Source organism: Canis lupus, chromosome 14 (assembly GCF_048164855.1).
Source record: "Canis lupus baileyi chromosome 14, mCanLup2.hap1, whole genome shotgun sequence".
NCBI lineage: Eukaryota > Metazoa > Chordata > Mammalia > Carnivora > Canidae > Canis > Canis lupus.
In genome coordinates this window covers 5131584-5149304 of record NC_132851.1, presented here as the reverse complement: position 1 = coordinate 5149304, position 17721 = coordinate 5131584, and the positions used below count along the sequence as shown (strand labels likewise).

At 39.9% G+C, this 17721-nt stretch overlaps 1 protein-coding gene across 5 annotated transcripts in view; it reads right to left on the bottom strand.

Moving 5' to 3' along the window:
- The window catches only part of GRHL2 (grainyhead like transcription factor 2), a 157843-nt gene that overhangs the window by 52103 nt on the left and 88019 nt on the right, over positions 1 to 17721 (bottom strand). For 4 of the 5 annotated variants that reach the window (XM_072774067.1, XM_072774064.1, XM_072774065.1 and 1 more), the window contains exons 8-9: positions 8203 to 8297; positions 6084 to 6110 (exon numbers count right to left, since the gene is read on the bottom strand). In XM_072774067.1, coding sequence (XP_072630168.1) covers positions 6084 to 6110; positions 8203 to 8297 — 122 coding nt within the window. The remainder of the gene's footprint in view (positions 1 to 6083; positions 6111 to 8202; positions 8298 to 17721) is intronic. The other variant, XM_072774066.1, reaches the window with a different exon arrangement.

The following is a 17721-nucleotide window of genomic DNA, read 5'->3' as shown; positions in this document are numbered from 1 at the left end:
AAAACTGGAACAAAGGCATGGCTTTGTTTAAGTTCAATACCAAAGACTTCAGTAAATGTTTACCTTTCCCTTCTAAAACTTCCTTCACCCACACCACGCCCCAGCAAACACATAAAAATGCCATTTCCCCTGCTTTGCAGTGTGTATCTTGAACTTTCAAGACCCCTTGCAAGAGCCTCCCCCAAACCTTTCTTTACTTTTGAGACCATGAAAGATGCCTTATAATATTCTCGACATTTCCATTAGACTACTAGTTTAAAATTGTGTCCTACTTAGACAAAAAATTGAGATGTAACTTTTTCTTAATCAGTAATATCTATCAACCTGATGTCATTCTAGAGTGTCTTATAAGCAGAGAGAGAATTCCTCAGACTGCTGGCAGGAGATTGGGGACTGGGGGAATGAACTAGGCCATGAACCCACAGAGCATCAAGAAGAGTATAGTCTTCTTTGGCTAGTCCTCTGGCTTCTTTTTTCATCCTGAAAATCAATATTTACATATCTTGTCTCCTTTCTTGGTGTCCAGCACTGGAATTTGGCAGAAAGAGAACACAGGCCATTTAGAAACATCTTCCTGAAAGGCAAGATTTGTCAAAACTACCAAGACTATAATTTTCTAAGTGCTGTAAGGTGGCCCAATAAACGCTGATTAAATATTTTAGACCAAACCGAGATACTGGAAGGGAAAGAGAAGGAAAGAGGGAAGAAATACCAATTTAATGGATTTGCCATGTTTTGGTTATTTTCCACAAAAAGAGACTGAATAATTTGCAACGTACAAGACTTTTACATAGGCTGTGATCAAAGCACTGGCGTTTCTACCAGCCTGTCTTTTAAACTACTAAAATTGAGATAATGAGGACAGAAAGGCTGTTTTCTCCATCCATTAGCAGCTGATGGAGCAAAAAGTTAGGCTTCACTTGGTGACCACTAGTTGTACCCTGAAAAGACAGCATGGGAAGAGAAAGAGTTGACCCATACAGAGAGAAAAGGAAGAACCCTGGACTTTACATGAACAGAGTAAGTCACCCTACATGATAGTTCTACAGTACGCAGGAATCTGTGACACAGGCCACACCAAATGTCCTTAAGTCCAGGGCAGCTGCAGGACCATGCTAAGACATTAAAGGAACTTCATGTCCCTCTTTAAGGATGGATTTACAAATATAGGAGATAACCTTTTACTCTCAACTTCCACTTTGATTTTCTGGCTCAACCAGCTGACTCATCTCAGGACATCCATGCTTCCATCCTTCAAACTGGATCTCAGTTCTCATATAATATCCCCTTGGGATCAGAGCGAAATCAGACATAGGGCAATAAGTATAAGGCCCAAATATTAAGGGAAATAGAGCCCAGAAGAAATATCAACATGCATCCCCTTGCCTTGAATTTCCTCACAATTTGAAAAATTACGTGGAAATCTCTTTCATAATTCAGTCATTTAAAGCATCCAAAGGGACTCAAAGTTAGAGGAATCTACCTCTAAAATAAATATGGCCTATGTGTAAATATTTGCTTCAAATTTACTAGATTGGTAAATGTGGGCTTTCATTTACTGCATTTTTTAGGTTGCAAACAAAAAGCTAATAGCCAGTGTGTCTGCCTTGTGCAACCTTTACTTTCTCTAATAATGATCACCAGTCTTGCTTTGTATTTTTTTTTGTTGTTGTACTTCCTGCATGGTATTGCAAAAAAGAGAATAGTCTTCATGGTTCATAACAATGTCGTAACGCATAACACATAACAGAAGAAAAAGTGTAAAAGAAACATGTACGTAAATAATGTAAATTAGTTTGAAATGAAATTCAGGATACCAGGGAAAGGAGCTAGAGAAAAGTGAGGAACATGGAGTACAGAAGTATCACACTATGGTGAAGAAGGTACATTGCAAAGCATGCACTGATCTTTAATTAATACAGAGTGAAGTAATGATTATGCAAATGAGATCACCAATGTTAGGTAAATACACACCCAATTGAACAGTCCTCACTCTCATATGATAGCCATAGATAATGTACACCAGGGTAACCAAAGACACGGACAGGGAGAGACCTGTGTGCTGGAAGTACCGGATCAGTGAGACCATCTTTGTTGGTGGGAAGTACAGAGAAGAGATAGAGGTTGGCAAAAGCAGGGTGACTTAATTGAACTGCTTTGCTCAAGGAGATGGGACTCATCATTTGTTGTCTTTTTTTTTTTTTTTTTTTTGGACCTGTACTCCATAAACTTCTTTAAGAAGGAAAATCATAGTATGCTTTGGTCTAAAAAGAAATGCAGATTTCTCTCTGTTGGGATGAATGATTAAGAGTATGGACTCTGGACTCTGAAGGGACATGTTTAAAGTCGGCCTTGTCCACTTGTCTAATCTTACAATGCTTCCTATGTAGAAAGTCGATATTTAGTGGAATCAGAACTGAGATACACAGGAAAATGACCTAAGATATCTCAGAGCTTCTCTGCTCCCCACTCCACCCTGACCAAGTCTCAACCCTACCCCCCACAATCTCAGCACAAAAATTTGCAAACAGGTATAAAAACATAATACCTTATCTGTGTCCTTGATCCTTTCTAAAATTGCAACAACTTTCTGTCTATGAGTTCCTCCCCAAACCCCCAAATGCAGGAAGAACATTCACTGCTGATATGACAGAGCAGAAGCATGGACTGGCCTGTTCCCTGAAGTCCTTCCTGCAATTCAGCACAGAGAGGGGAAGGAGGCATAGAAGAATAGGCACCACTCCAGAGTGTAATCACTCCTTCTGCAAACAGAAGTGACAGACAGCAAAAAGTAACCCAGGAGATGCAATTTAATATTATTGAATTATTATAGATTCTTTTAAAAATCAGAGATGGGAGATAGGGTAGTAGTGGGTGTATCTGACTGCTTGGTTATCTAGCAGTGCTGGTAAGTGACGGAGGACGAACATTCTTACTGGATCAAGATCATTCCAAAGGCTTGGATGCAGAGGGATTAAAAAAGTCTTCATGGGAAGAAGCTTCCTTCATCTTAGTTTATAAACCATTAAGAAGCCTGAAGCATAGAAATGGTGGGGGGTGGGGGTGTGTGTGGAATTGCTACCGTGTTCCCGTAGAAAGACACAAAAAGGAAACTTGTTTCTCAAAGCACTAAGTAGCATCTTAATGCTCAAGTAATTGTCTGTGATCACATGAGAGAGGCCTTTGTAGCACATTGAGGTTGGTTTAATCTTGAAATCATGGTGAATAGAGAAATCGGCACTGGACAAAAATAAAGGGCCCCATTTCAAGAATCTCTTTAGAAATCTGGGAGAAAGGGGAGCCTGTAATTAGGGTTTGCTACACTCCTACTCTGGGGGTGATGTCATTGCCTGGAGAAGGGCAGTGCTCCATGCCAGCAATCTGAGCTCACCGCTCTCCAATAATTCAATAAGGTCTTGCATGGGAATTCCTCATCTTGGGGATTAGTGAGCAGCAAATCTACTTTGTAGGTACCAATGTTTGGCTAAGTGGAAAAAAGAATTGAAATGACCTTGTAAATGGGAGTCCTGAAAGAACACAGTACTGTGATCTTCCCATTAGAATCACATAGATTGGACCCTAACACTCTGTCAACATCTACCTGGCTCCCCTTCCTGCCATCTGCCAGCTAAGAAAACTGAAGCTCAGGAGGGAAAAGTCACAAAGCCAGCTATTCCAGGGCCACAACTAGCACCTGATGGCTTGGATTCCATTTCAGGGCTGTTTCTCCTGTATGATGTAGTGCTCCATCCCCGCATCAATTTCCAATCTGTGACAGCGTGGGCCCTGAGACCCCACCCAGATATTGCCTGAGTCATTCCCAGGGACTCCAGTTCATGTTACATGAGCTCCCAGATTGCACAGACCCTGAGGGGAAAATAATGTCCTGTTGAAGACTATTTCTGCTGCTTGTGTCACTGCGCAGAGGAGCACTGTGGTACAACCAGCAAAACCGGTTCTGGGTGGAAGAACTCTGATAGTCCTGCCAGAACCATGCTGCAATTGAGACAGAATCTGGCCTTAATCCCCAGACCTCATTTTAACTAATAGTTTTAACACCTTCCCTAGCCCAACTTTTCCCTACCCTTACATTAAACGATTGGAGTTTCACGTCCTTTCTTCTGTTTATGCTTAAGGAGAGCTAGAAATAAAATGTAAGGCAGCAACAAAAGAAAGAAGTAGGAACCGTACTCTAGAAAAAGCTATAACCTTTATCATGAGGTCTTGATTATAGATATGTGGTAAGACTACCAAATACTAGGCTGTTGTTGTTGTTTTTGTTTTTAACATTTTATTTTATTTATTTATTCATGAGAGACAAAGGCAGAGACATAGATAGAGAGGCAGAGGGAAAAGCAGGTTCCCTGTGGGGAGCCTGATGCGGGACTCGATCCCAGGACCCCGAGGATCATGACCTCAGCCAAAGTCAGAGGCTCACCCACTGAGTCACTTAGGTGTCCCTGTTATTGTTTTTTTAGTGAGTGTCCCAAAACTTAAATCTCCAAATAAAAGTTACCCTCTAATATAGTTATCATAGGAAAAGATATGGTTTTCTCAAATGAAGCTGCTGTGACTCAAAGTATATTTGTAGCATTTCTTGTGACATTGCCATCTTTAAAGCTGGTCTTGTACAAGAGAAATCTCATTTTTAACTGTGGAGTGGTGTTATCCAACTTGATATGTACTTATATTTGGGCCCAAGTGATTTTTGATGTTTTTCTGTAAACATCTTCAAAGATTTACTACCATCACCCAGATATTGCCTGGGCATTCAAAAGGTCACAGCAACTCTCTCGAACAGTGCTGACACAAGGCTTGCTGCCAAAGGCCTAGCCAAAGGAACCAGAGAATGCTGGAGGGGCTCCTGGCCCCACTACTCTCTGACATCCTGTGTCAACCTCAAATGGAAACTGCATATTCAGTTGAGGGAGTGTGGTTGAGGCATAAAAACTCAGATGTCCTTGAGGACCAGGTAAGGAAAGTTCCAGAATGGAAAAGGCCAAAGAAAGTATTAAAAAGAACAGGTAGTACCTCACAAGAACCACTCTTGGCCTTGCAAATGCTTGGCTTCACAGGTGCCAGAATCTTTCATTACACAAAAGAATCTGGAAGCCTAGATTCAAAAAAATCATCATCTCTTGATTATTAAATGTGGGCAAAAAATTTTAAATTTGAAATATAGCTACCTAAATGCATGACACACACACATATACACACACACACACACACATTCTGTGGGCCACATGAGAGGTGTAGGTCATAACTTGGTGTCCTCTGGCCATGTACACCAAAATAACATGTGACATTGATTGGAGCGCCAGCCTTGAAGCCCACAGATTTCTCTGTTGATATTACAAATAGTAACTTGAAAGCATGGACAACAGCTCCTGAGAAGCCCATCTTATAAAAATTAAAACTCTTCTGTGAGAGGGACACTTTTACTTCTTACTTTGTTGAAGCTCGTTTCTCAACAACCATAAAAATCTGTTTTTTGCAAACTGCTTATTATAAAATCAATACTATTTTATTTTTTAAAGATTTATTCACTTATTTTGAGAGAGAGAGAGAAAGAGAGTGAGTACATGGGAGCGAAGGGGGTGGGGGGTGCAGAGGGAAGAATCTCAAGTAGACTGCCTGCTGAGCCCAGAGCCTGTCAAGGCTCCACCTCACAACCCTGAAATCAGGACCTGAATCAAAATCAAGAGTCAGATGCTTAAAATCAGATGCCCCTAAAATCAATAATATTTTAAAGAAATACCTTGGGGTCTATAGGTTGAAAAAAAAAATTCTAGTCTCCTAAATGAAGTGAATTTAACTTTTATGATGTTTCTTTAAAAATAAACCCTTCTAGTAGTTTGGGGGAAATTATTAGTTTTTTTATTACTTATCGATTAACCCAGACTGCATACGACTGCACCAACCAAGTCACCAAAAATAGATATTAAACAAACAAATTTTGCCACAATAAACAAGATAAAGGATTCTCCACTGCCATTTGTCAAAGTCTACATAAGCTTAAACTTGTCAGCCTGGAACAATGCATATGCACAACCACACACATTGAAAGAACAGTGAGCTCCTACCTGTGGGAGATGAGCATCTGCGCTGGGCTAAAAGAAAGGTCAGCCAGAAAAAAAAAAAAAAAAAGAAAGAAAGAAAGGTCAGCCTACCCCCAACTTGACTACCTCGCTGGTTCACCAAAGAGCTGCCATCATTTAAGCTATCCTTTCCGGTTAGGCATTTTTTAAAAAATTTATTTAAATTCAATTAATTGATATGTAGTGTATTATTGGTTTCAGAGATAGAGCTCAGTGATTCATCATCTTATTTAACACCCAGTGCTCATTACATCCCGTGCCCCCCTTAATGCCCAACACCCAGTGACCCTATCCTCCCATTCCCTTCCCCTTCAGCGGCCATCAGTTTGTTTCCTATGATTAAGAAACTCTTATGGTTTGTCTCCCTCTCTCATTTCACTTGTTTTGTTGTTTTCCTCTCTTCCCCTACAGGCCTCCACTGATACATTCACTTCCTAGCACTCACAGTCACAGACTGATGATGAAAACTGGGCTATGAATGCAGTTCACAGTTAGAGCTGGCTTTATAGTGACCAGGTACTTTCGATGACAGGATCCCCCTACCCCCAACACAGTGGGCCTGCCTTTCGCCCCTCACAATGCTGGAAGGTTCCTGGATCCCCTGTCCCCCACCCTATCCTAACCTAGGCATGAGGTGTGGTGCAGCAGAGACCACTGGAACTGTGTTGTGTTCGTACATGGGAGGGAACTGAACTGAAGCCCAGGGAGGTCAGACAGCTCGCTAAGGACTCCAACCTCTGCCCCATGGAGCCACTGCACAGATGGCCTTTCATTATCTACCCCAGTCATCTAGCCTCTGAGAGAGTGCGGAATGAAGAGGCAGCACAAGGTTTGCATGAGGAACTCTAAAGGGAGGCGGAGTGGACTGCAGAAGACAAACTTCCCCTACAGTTCTGTGTGGGACCTGACCTCCCACCTGTTGCAGGGCGGCTTCCTTCCCTCAGATGCACTGAGCCACTGAACATTCTCCAGGCTGTTCTGGCACTCTGTTGCTGCTTATCCATTTGGGTCACCTTCCTTGGGCTTAAAGCCAATTTCACTTACATTGTTTCATACCTGAGTGAAATGAGACACTGAGCAATTCTTCTTCCATAACTCATGCCCACAAGCTCCCATCCAGCTTCCTTTCTTACCCAGCCTTCCCCCTGCTCACAGACAATGAAGCATTGAAGGTAACTATTTACATTGACCTTTTCATTAGTTTGAAGACAGAGTCTTCTAACACCCTCCTAAATGGTACATAACTGAGGCAGAAAACAAGCTTAGGTTTCATCTGGAACTTTCCCCTAAGTGCAAAATAAGGATCAAGGATCAGAGAAGCTAAAGAACACAGAAGAGTGGCACAAGCAGAAAGTCTGTAGTTTTCATAAAATCAGAGACTCATGCCTGGAAAGCAAATCCGAATATCACCAAGTCTTACTTTTTTTTTACCCAAATCAGCATGGTGGTGGACATCTGTCCTCAGGACACAACTCGCCAAAGATTTTACCACTGCCCTTTCTAACCAGAGAAAAACAGGAAAAGCTTCAGCACTCAGCATGAAAGACTAGGCTCAAGGTCACAGTGGTGGCTATACTGCAGCGAGTGAAGGTCAGAGACCTCAGCCCTGCATTCTGTACCTCTCCCTCAAAGAGGGTACACCTGGAAGGACTCATGGGGCCAGAGGCCTACCCCGTCACTTACCTACGGAAACATTAGCTCTGAACACTTTGCTGCCTCTGCAGAAGGGAGCAATCAGGGCTGTTTGGAGGAAACTGCAGTGTAGGTGGAGAAGGTTTTCTCCAGCTTTGCCAGCCCCACATGCCAAAATGAAGCATGGGGACCTGAAGGACTTGGTAGGGACACGTAGCTTGGCCTGTCCTGCAGGAGGCCACAAAGAAGCATGCACTTTTTCTCCTTTACCCCCCAAAAAGGTGATTTCACTGCACATAACTGAATGTGTGTAACTTCTAGAGAAAGAGAACAGGTTCAGTTCCTTTTTTCCTGGCTCATGTTAACAGATCTTCCCCTATTTACAGAGGCTTTTGCAAAAGAATCATTTGCAGAGAATGGTAGCATTATTTAAAAGGCACAAGAAGTTAATCAATACTATTTTTCCACTCACCTTCGCCTCTTCATTCACATCCCAGGTGAAGGAAACAGCATTATATGCAATCTCCTCAATGTTCCCAATTGTATTAAAGCTCTCCTTGTAATCAGCTATAATATTAAAAAAGAAAAAGATTTTAAGAGAGTAAGACACGTACTGAACTGCCATTTTCCAATGGGGAGAACTTAAACTTGGCTTACTCTTCCAGCTGACCCTCAGCAACAGTTAAGGATTTGTGCTTGTTGATACTCTTACTAATATTTACTCTAGAAGAATGTTCCTCTATTAGAAGAGTAAATCGAGGTCAAGTAATGTTCCTAAAAGATTGGTTTCATTTTTTTTATGAGGCTTATAAAATTATTAATTTTTCCCCTCCTGGATCTTTTGTTACCTACCCACTCCCTCACCTACTCACTTTCCTGCAGCTTAATTTTCCTGGAAGTGCCAGAGTATTCCACAGGGATTGTTCTGTAGAATAGAGTATGCTGTTTATCAGCCAGGCAGTGCCAGCAAGACTTCAGGGAAGAAATTCCAGAAGAGTAAACCTTTTTTTACTTCTTTTTGGATTTAGGCACAAAGAGTTAAGTTAATGATACTCAGCTCACTATCACCACTTATCCTTTCGAGGCCATTCTCTTCCTTTATTTGTTTATGTGATATTTATTCATTCATTTTTATTCCTACTATCTTCTCCCACAAATGCAATAGCTATCGATGTGTTTGCTACATATTCTTAGGAAATAAGTAGGGTTGATTTGCCTGTGTGCATAACTTTTATTTTCAGAAACTGGGTTGTTGGTTGCTAGAGTTGCCAGATTTAGCAATTATTTGGGGTATATTTATCCTGAAAAAGTACCTGTTGCTTGTCACTAATTCAAATTTAATTAGGCACCTTATATTTTATCTGGCAACCCTAGCTATGAACCCTTTTTTGATCAAATCACATTGCTGATTGCATGCTTATTTCTCATCATCTGCAGAGAATTCCAAGGTAACTATCGGCCCCTATTCACTTATCCCCTCTCCCCAAAAATAGACACTTTGGTGGTCTCCAGCTTTCTGGTACAGACTACACATTATTATGTTCTCCACAGTCACTGCCTTACTTGGCATTAAGGTCTGGACATGATATTCCTAGTTTTAATCCTCCCTACCTCCGCAGTGTTTTAGCTTATACTTACCATCTGGATTTTCCCCCTACTTCTGGCCTACCTTGATTCTGTACTACATAAACATTGGCCGTGTCCTGCCTGGTTGGCATCATGGTACACAGCCCATCTGCTTTCCTAGGAGGTCTGGATCATTCACAATGTGGTCACATAATCACAAATGTTCTTTCTCTCAAAGCCCCATGATTATTTTTCTAAAATGAAACTCAGATGATTGCTTTTTATAATTTTTTATAAGACTAAAACTTACACTATGACCTATCATGTCCTTCACAATCAGGCCCGGACATTCCTCTATGCCCTGACACTCCAGCCCCACAACTGGGGCCTGAGGAAGATTCAGTTCTTCAGATAGTTAGAGGTCTTTCTGTTTATAAAATCTTTCTGCATTATTTTTCTTTCTGAGCTAGGACAGGAACTAGGTATTATGACTGAAATCCAGGATGTATCAAGTGTTCCTTGTCTACAAAATCTGACATTTTTCTGGCCAAGTGGTCCTTTCTTCAAGCTACATTCTTCGAAGCTGCTGTGTTACTCCAAGGCTGGTGGCTTCTTGAGGCTTTAACAAGCTCTCTATATTAATGCTGGGCCATTTTGAAGTCTGCTTTCCTAAAGTTCACATATCTGATCATTTTTATCCATTTCTTCCTCGTTTATTATAAATTCTAAGTTCATGTGATCCTTTATCAAGATTTTAACTACTTTCTTTTAGTAATACAACTCATTGTGTTGTGTGAATTGGGCTGAGAGAAACGATAGTCCTATTTGCTTCTTTTAGCCATGATATAAATAATAATAAAAGTCCATGATAGTAACAAATCCATATTAATCCGTAATAAAATAAAGTCAGTTTGATTTGGTTTTCTCCTTATTACCAGGACTTGGATTGATGGCTAATCCCAGAAAAACCTACTTAATGTGCTCTCCAGAATGGCCCCTGAGACCCACTCTCTAGAATGAGTTGTCCCAATATAGACTTCTGCCAGAACTCTATTTCCCCTTCACCTACCAAGATTCCACTTTTTTTTTTTTTTTTTTTTTTGCCAATCCAATGGGTACAAAGTGGTATCCTATTGACATAATATTTGCATTTCTTCACTCGTGAATTCAAACATCTCTTCACATCCAGGATAGCTAACCAAGGTGTCTATTTATAGAAACTACCTGTTCATGGCCTTTGTTCACTTTTTTATTGGTTCCTCCAGGGAAATTTTAAAGCAAAACTATGTATCTTTATATTTTAAATAAAACATATACCCTGTAATACAGAAGTATGTGTATTCTCCATAGTTAAAGAGACCAGAATCTACTCATCCACAACCACTAAAAGCACATGCGTGCAGACTTCACGTTTCCTACCTCAGTCTCTGAATCCCTTTCTCCAAAATATGTAAATATTTTTACACAATATTGGAACAATTATTTTTAATTTGCTTTCTCCCTCCTTAATAACTCCGCATCTTTTTTAATTCATGAGAGACACAGAGAGAGAGAGAGAGAGAGAGAGAAAGAGAGAGGCAGAGACATAAGCAGAGGGAGAAGCAGGCTCCAAGCAGGGAGCCTGATGTGGGACTCGATCCCAGGTTTCCAGGATCACATCCTGGGCTGAGGGCGGCACTAAGCTGCTGAGCCACCTGGGCAGCATGCTCCCTGCATCATCTTTCTAAGTAAATAAATACACTTGTGGAAAATACTTATAATTGCCAAATACTATTATTATTATATTGAATTTTTAAGAGTGCCATAACTTTATTTTGCTCTTATTGGTCACTTAAGTGATGTCCAATACTTTGCTACCTTAAACAGTACTTCATTTAATTATCATTATGGCTAAATATTCACACATACTTCATTATTTCATTAAGATATATTCTCAGAAGTGAAATTAATAGGTCAAAAGCAAATGTGTTTTTAGGGCTTTTAATTCATTTTGTCAAATTGCTCCTGGAAAGGTTGAAACAATACATATTCACGATAAGAGAGTATGAATTCCTGTTTCCTCAAACTGTTTCTCTCCAAAATGGTATGCAAAATGTGGTACCTATTTTAATTTGCAATTCCCTAACTGCAAAAGAGGTAGAACAGGCTTTCCTTTACTGTCTGGCTTTTTGTGTTTTTATATTCTTTGTTTTTGAAATTTACTCACTTATCATAATAGCTTCTTGTTATATCCTTTGCTCATTTTATTCATAGGGTATTCAAATTTTCTTATTGATTTTAAAGTAAATATCTAAAGCTAAGAGATAAAATAGAGAGCAAAGGAAAATAATTTTACATCCTACAAATTTAGAGTAAAAATTTATGGCTTTATTTGGGATGATTTTTTTTTTTAAGATTTTATTTATTTATTCATGAGAGACACAGAGAGAGAGAGAGGCAGAGACACAGGCAGAGGGAGAAGTAGGCTCCACACAGGGAGCCCGATGTGGGACTCGATCCCAGGTCTCCAGGATCAGGCCCTGGGCTGAAGGCAGTGCTAAACTGCTGAGCCACCCCGGCTGCCCCAATTTGGGATGATTTTAAATGCAAACCTGTGTTTTTTTTTTTTTTTTTTTGATCAGGCCAGCCAATCTCTTAAAATTCTGAAGGGAGAAGTAGATCATGGAATTTAAAGAAAGGGAGTTTCCCTAATTCTTTATATCAATTTGTTTTAAAAGACAGTCTTATAATTTTTTTTGAAGTTTTTAGTAAGGATTTTAACAGCTTTTTAATTAGTTTTTTTTTAAAGATTCATTTATTTATTTATTCATGATAGATATATAGAGAGAAAGAGAGAGGCAGAGACACAGGAGGAGGGAGAAGCAGGCTCCATGCTGGGAGCCCCACGCAGGACAGGATCCTGGGACTCCAGGATCGCACCCTGGGCCAAAGGCAGGCGCCAAACCACTGAGCCACCCAGGGATCCCCCTCTAATTAGTTTTTAATAAGCATTTTAAGACAGCTTTAGTTCAATTGTAAATTTAAATAAACAATGTCATATTTAGAAATAAAGACAAACCAAAGTGGTTTGGTCAAACACTTTGACCAAGGATTTTAAAAACAAATGCATTACAAATACAAATACAAATACAAATACAAATACAAATACAAATGCAATGCTTTCTGGGTTCCCTAATCTGGCACAGGGCCTCTGTCGTTTCTATCATATTCACTTCATCAACAAATGTATTGAACAAATATGTACTGTGTGTTCCCTATTGCCAGGCAGTGTCCCTACGCTGAGGAAACAGCAGAAAACAAGAGTAGGTCCCTGATCATGCGGCTTTTATACTCCAGTAGGAGATAGAAGACAAATAAGTAGACAAATAATAAATGAACAACACAATTATGTTTAATAAGCTTTTTTGTGCCAATAACAAAAAACAAAAAGGTTGGTAAGGCTACTTTTTACTGGGTGGTTATACTACCTTGTTTATTTCCTTTATTTATTTTTTTTAAATTTTATTTATTTATTCATGAGAGACACAGAGAAAGAGGCAGAGACACAGGCAGAGAGAGAAGCAGGCTCCCTGCAGGGAGCCGGATATGGGACTCAATCCCAGGACCAGGATCACGACCTGAGTCGAAGGCAGAAGCTCAACCACTGAGCCACCCAAGCATTCCTGTTTATTTCCTTTATACCATGTGCCAAAATTTTATTTATTTGTTTACTTACTTATCACCAGCCATTTCCCATTAGCTATTTGCTCTTAAATACTGCTGTTTATTCAGTGCTTAACATCATACAGAAAAAATGCACTTCATACATTTGTTAAAATAAATGAGTTAAGTCAATGAATGTATCCATGAGCATTCTAAACCAAAAATATAACTAAGAGATTGATGTCACCCCTTTTACTTTTCTTTTTTGTTGTTGTTGTTGTTTTTTGTTTTTGTTTTTAAGATTTTTTTAAGAGGAGAGTACAAGCATTGGGGTGGGGGCACAGGGAGCAGAAATACAGGGAGAGGGAGAAACAGGCTCCCTGCTGAGCAGAGAGCCTGACATGGGGCTAGATCCCATGACCTGGGGATCATGACCTGAGGGGAAGGTAGACACTTGACTGACTAAGCCACTCAGGTGCCCCACGCCTTCTTCCTTAACCTTATGCAATACAAGAAGTATCTGCTCATCTTTAGTCTCTAACACATTCCTACAGATGGTAAAATAGCTCTATCATTTGTGACTATGAAAATTTTCTAAGACCAAACAGCTTATGAATATTGATGTTGTTTTGTCCACGTACTTTTTTGTCTAATGAATAAAATGCCGATAGATACATCTCCCATTTCTGAAAACTGTGTTAATGTTGTTTGCTTAAAGGCTTATGACTCACGGTATAGAAACAGAAACTCAGCTGCCTATTGTTAAGCCTTCCTTCTTTACTCAAGAAAGTTTCTCAAACCCAAATTTTATAAATGTTGATAGCTGCTCAACTAGTAAAAGGCACGGTGTTGAGCTGGTGTAATAAGCTTAGTTTCCTAGGGCTGTCATAACAAAATACTACGTACTTGGTAGTTTAAAACAGCAGAATTGTATTCTCTCACAGTTCTGGAGGCCAGACATTCCAAATCAAGGTGTTGGCAGTGTTGGTTCGTTCTGGAGACCCTAAGAGTTAAGAGGCTCCATGCCTCACTCCTAGCTTCTGGCAGTTGCTGGCAATCCTTAGTGTCCCTTGACCTACAGACCTATCCCTCTAATCTCTGCCTCCGTCTTCACATCATGTTCTCTTCTGTGTCTCTGTGTCTGTTCCCCTCTTCTCTTCTCTTCTCTTCTCAGGATTTGTCATCGGATTTAGGGTTCACTCTAAGCCAGGATGATTTCATCTAGAGAACCTTAATTACCTCTGTAAAAACCTTTTTCCCAAATAAGGTCCTATTTCTAGATTCTGGGAGTTAGGACATGGACAAATCATTCTGAAAGTCACCATTCAACCTCCTGCACCTGGGATTCTCTCCTATGACCAGAAGTCAGGTGATTTGAGTGCACGGCTTATTCCTGTATGATAGCCATCATAGTTAAAAAGTAATCACCCCCCTCAAAAAAAATTATAAAGCACTTAATTGTGAACATATTACATTTTGAACGGACTTTTTTTTCCCTAAAAGATGACAAGGCAACATAAAAGCTACATGTATTTTACCCTGGTGTGTAAATATCTATAGAATACTAACATCTACTTAGTGAGAATGAGGATATAAGTGGGAAAATGGCTTAGATGTTTCCAAAAACCAGCATGATGGAACAAAATTATAATTAGCTGAAATAGGTTTCTAAAAAAATATATGCCAATTTAATCTGAGTTTTATTTCTTAATTTTTCTTAAGATTTTATTTATTTATTCGTGAGAGAAACAGAGAAAGAGGCAGAGACATAGAGGGAGAAGTAGGCTCCCTACAGCACCCCAGGATCACGACTTGAGTCAAAGGCAGAAGCTCAACCAGTGAGCCACCCAGGTGTCCCTAATCTGAGTTTTATTTTATTATTTTTTTAATCTGAGTTTTAAAGGTAGTTCTTATTAATCTTAATACTTTACACACAAAAGAACAACCATAAAGTATACAACTGACCTGAAGCGTCAAAAAGAACGGAACCATGAAAGAAGAAGTGAGAGTCTATCTAATGAAATAGGAATGAAGTTTATTTCATTGTTAATGTCATGTAGCTGGTGAGAGTCAAACTTTTCAGGGTCCTCTCTAGCAGTGTGTGTGTCTTGGAATGTCAGAGTGAAGTGGATGGGAATGCAAAGCCATATATATTCTCTAGGGCCTGTTAGGACAATCCCCAGAGATGGAGAATGAGTATTTCTGGATTCCAAAGCTTATAGGCTTGTGTGGATGTTCTATAACAGTGCTTCTCAAATCCTGGGGTGCATCAGAACCACTTAGAGGGCTTTGGTAAAATGTAGATGTCTGGGCTCACTACCAGAAATTATGATTCAGTAGGTCTGGGATGTGGCAAAGAATGTGCCATTCTAATGACCTCCCAGATGGGGCTAATGCTGCTGGTCTGGGGTCTACACTTTGAGTAGCACTGTTCTATGGCAGAGTGAAATGACTGAAACTATGGGTGTATCTGATTCAGCCCACATACATTCTTAGAGAAAGAGACATCTGTCACTAAAGTTCTCTATTGATTATCGATGAAATCCGTGTAATAGATTGTTCTTTTTCTTCAAAGATTTCCCCTCGGGTGGACACAAACTACACATATAGGAAAACCAGGCAGTTACCTATATGGTGAGCTCGGAGTACCACCTGCTCCAAAATGTCTGCTTGCTCTCTTGCCTGGGAGTCCCATCCTGAAACATCCATTCCTTTGGTAAGGATACTGTCATCTCGTGACATTAAAATGCAAATGTTCTTTGGATAATAATAAGTGCCATAAACCAAGAGCTTGCCGAGTGCCAAGCCTGTGTAGTCTTTTATCAACATTACCCCATCTAATCCTCACAACCTGTGAGGTAGGTGTTAGCATCCTCCACCCACAGAGAAGTTAAGTGGCTTGTAGAAAATCAGATGGCTGGCCAACTTGGGACTTGAATCTGGGTCTGTCTGATGCTAAAAATCATACTATTAATCATTGCCTATATTTATCTCACAAATTAAATACTAAATTGTCACCAGATATTAATATCTTGTAGAGAAAAAACATAGCACATCCTACATGGTAACTAGCTGGTAGAGAAACACTTGAGGAAGTTCCATGAGGCAGAGACTATACATTTTGGGCCCATCGTAAATTCCTTGACAAAGCAGGGCAGGATTGGGTACAAGGAAAGCATCTCTATATCCTGAGGGGTACCAGGAAGATTGAAAGACAAGTTCCAAAGTTAGTCCTTCTGAGAAAACAAGAGGTTTGAGGAAGAAAGGTGACAAACTACAATGTCTCACTGAAGGGCCGCTGTGCGTGGGTGAATAAGCAGTGCTTTTCATGTATGTTTTTGGCAAGTTACATTCTGCAGAGAAATTATGAGATTCAATTTTATTTTAATTGTTATGGAAAATATGATGGTGAATCCTTCTGCTGTCTTATTCTTTTATTTTGTGTATATAATCGGTGGTCTGTTAATAGGTTTTTTGACTCAGACTTTTGTAGGTTGAATTTTCTTCAAACTGTGTATGTAAGTGTGATTCTGGAATGCCGTCAAAGGAACTCTTAATTCCTTCACCTTAATTAAGCTTCACGTGCTTGGTAAATTACAACTATCCCTTTTAATTATTTTTTGTATATATTGTTGGAGATTAAAAGGAATGGTATAATTAATATAAAAATTGTTGCTCTTCCGAAATGTATAGATTCTGTCTGGACTAGTGAAATAATGAGCCTGGAATGCTGAAAATGGCTCAGGGCACGATTGCCAATTCAGTAAGTTACACCACAGCCTAAGAAGATGTTGTTTTGGGAAAGAAAGAAAGGAAAGAAGAAAGAAAGAAAGAAAGAAAGAAAGAAAAGAAAGAAAGAAAGAAAGAAAGAAAGAAAGAAAGAAAGAAAGAAAGAAAGAAAGAAAGAAAGAAAAGGAAAAAAGAAAGAAAAGAAAGAAACCAAAGATTTGAGGAAGTTTATATTTGGGGTTGGGACATACAAGGGATCAATTTATAGGGTGGGACATACAAGGGATCAATTTATAGGGTGGTACCCAAAGCATAGGAAGAAAGGACACTGGGGGTGGAGACACACAGACCAGAACTTAATTTCTATTCTCCTCTCAACAAGCCCTGTGACCTTGAGTGAGTTATGGAAGCTCTCTGAGCCTGTATTTTCTTATCTACAAAACAGAGACAATATATGGAGCCCCTGGGTGGTGCAGTCAGTCGAAACGTCTGACTCTGTTTCAGCTCAGGGTTGTGATCATGGTGTCGTGGGATCGAGCCCCATGTTGAGCTCCGAGCTTAGCAAGGAGTCTGCTGGGGTTTCTCTCTCCCTTTCCCTTTGCCCCTCCCTGTGCTTACACACACTCTCTCTAAAATAATAAACCTTTTAAAAAAGAGAGAGACAATACCTAAAGAACAGACCTTGCTAGTCCTTTAGTGGGTGAGGGGAACAATCCTGGTCCCTACTTCCCCCAACCCACTTGTCCTCAAACATCTGCTTCCCTATGCCTGCAAAGACCAAATAGAATGAGCTCAAATTCAGGAAGCACTCGAGGGTCATTCTACAAGTATTTATTCTGACTTAAAATAGGTAGAATAAATAAACCCTAGTCCAAGTAGGTTTTGAGATTTTTTTGTTTTTCAAAATCAAAGAAGCAGCTTCTTGAAGCCTGGATGACTCCTAAGAACTCTAATGAGTCTATTATATTCTTTATCGTGCTTTCCCCTAGTCAGAGGTAACCTGGGTTTCCTTAAGTGTGTTGACACTTGAGCTGATTTTTAGAGGCTCTAAATG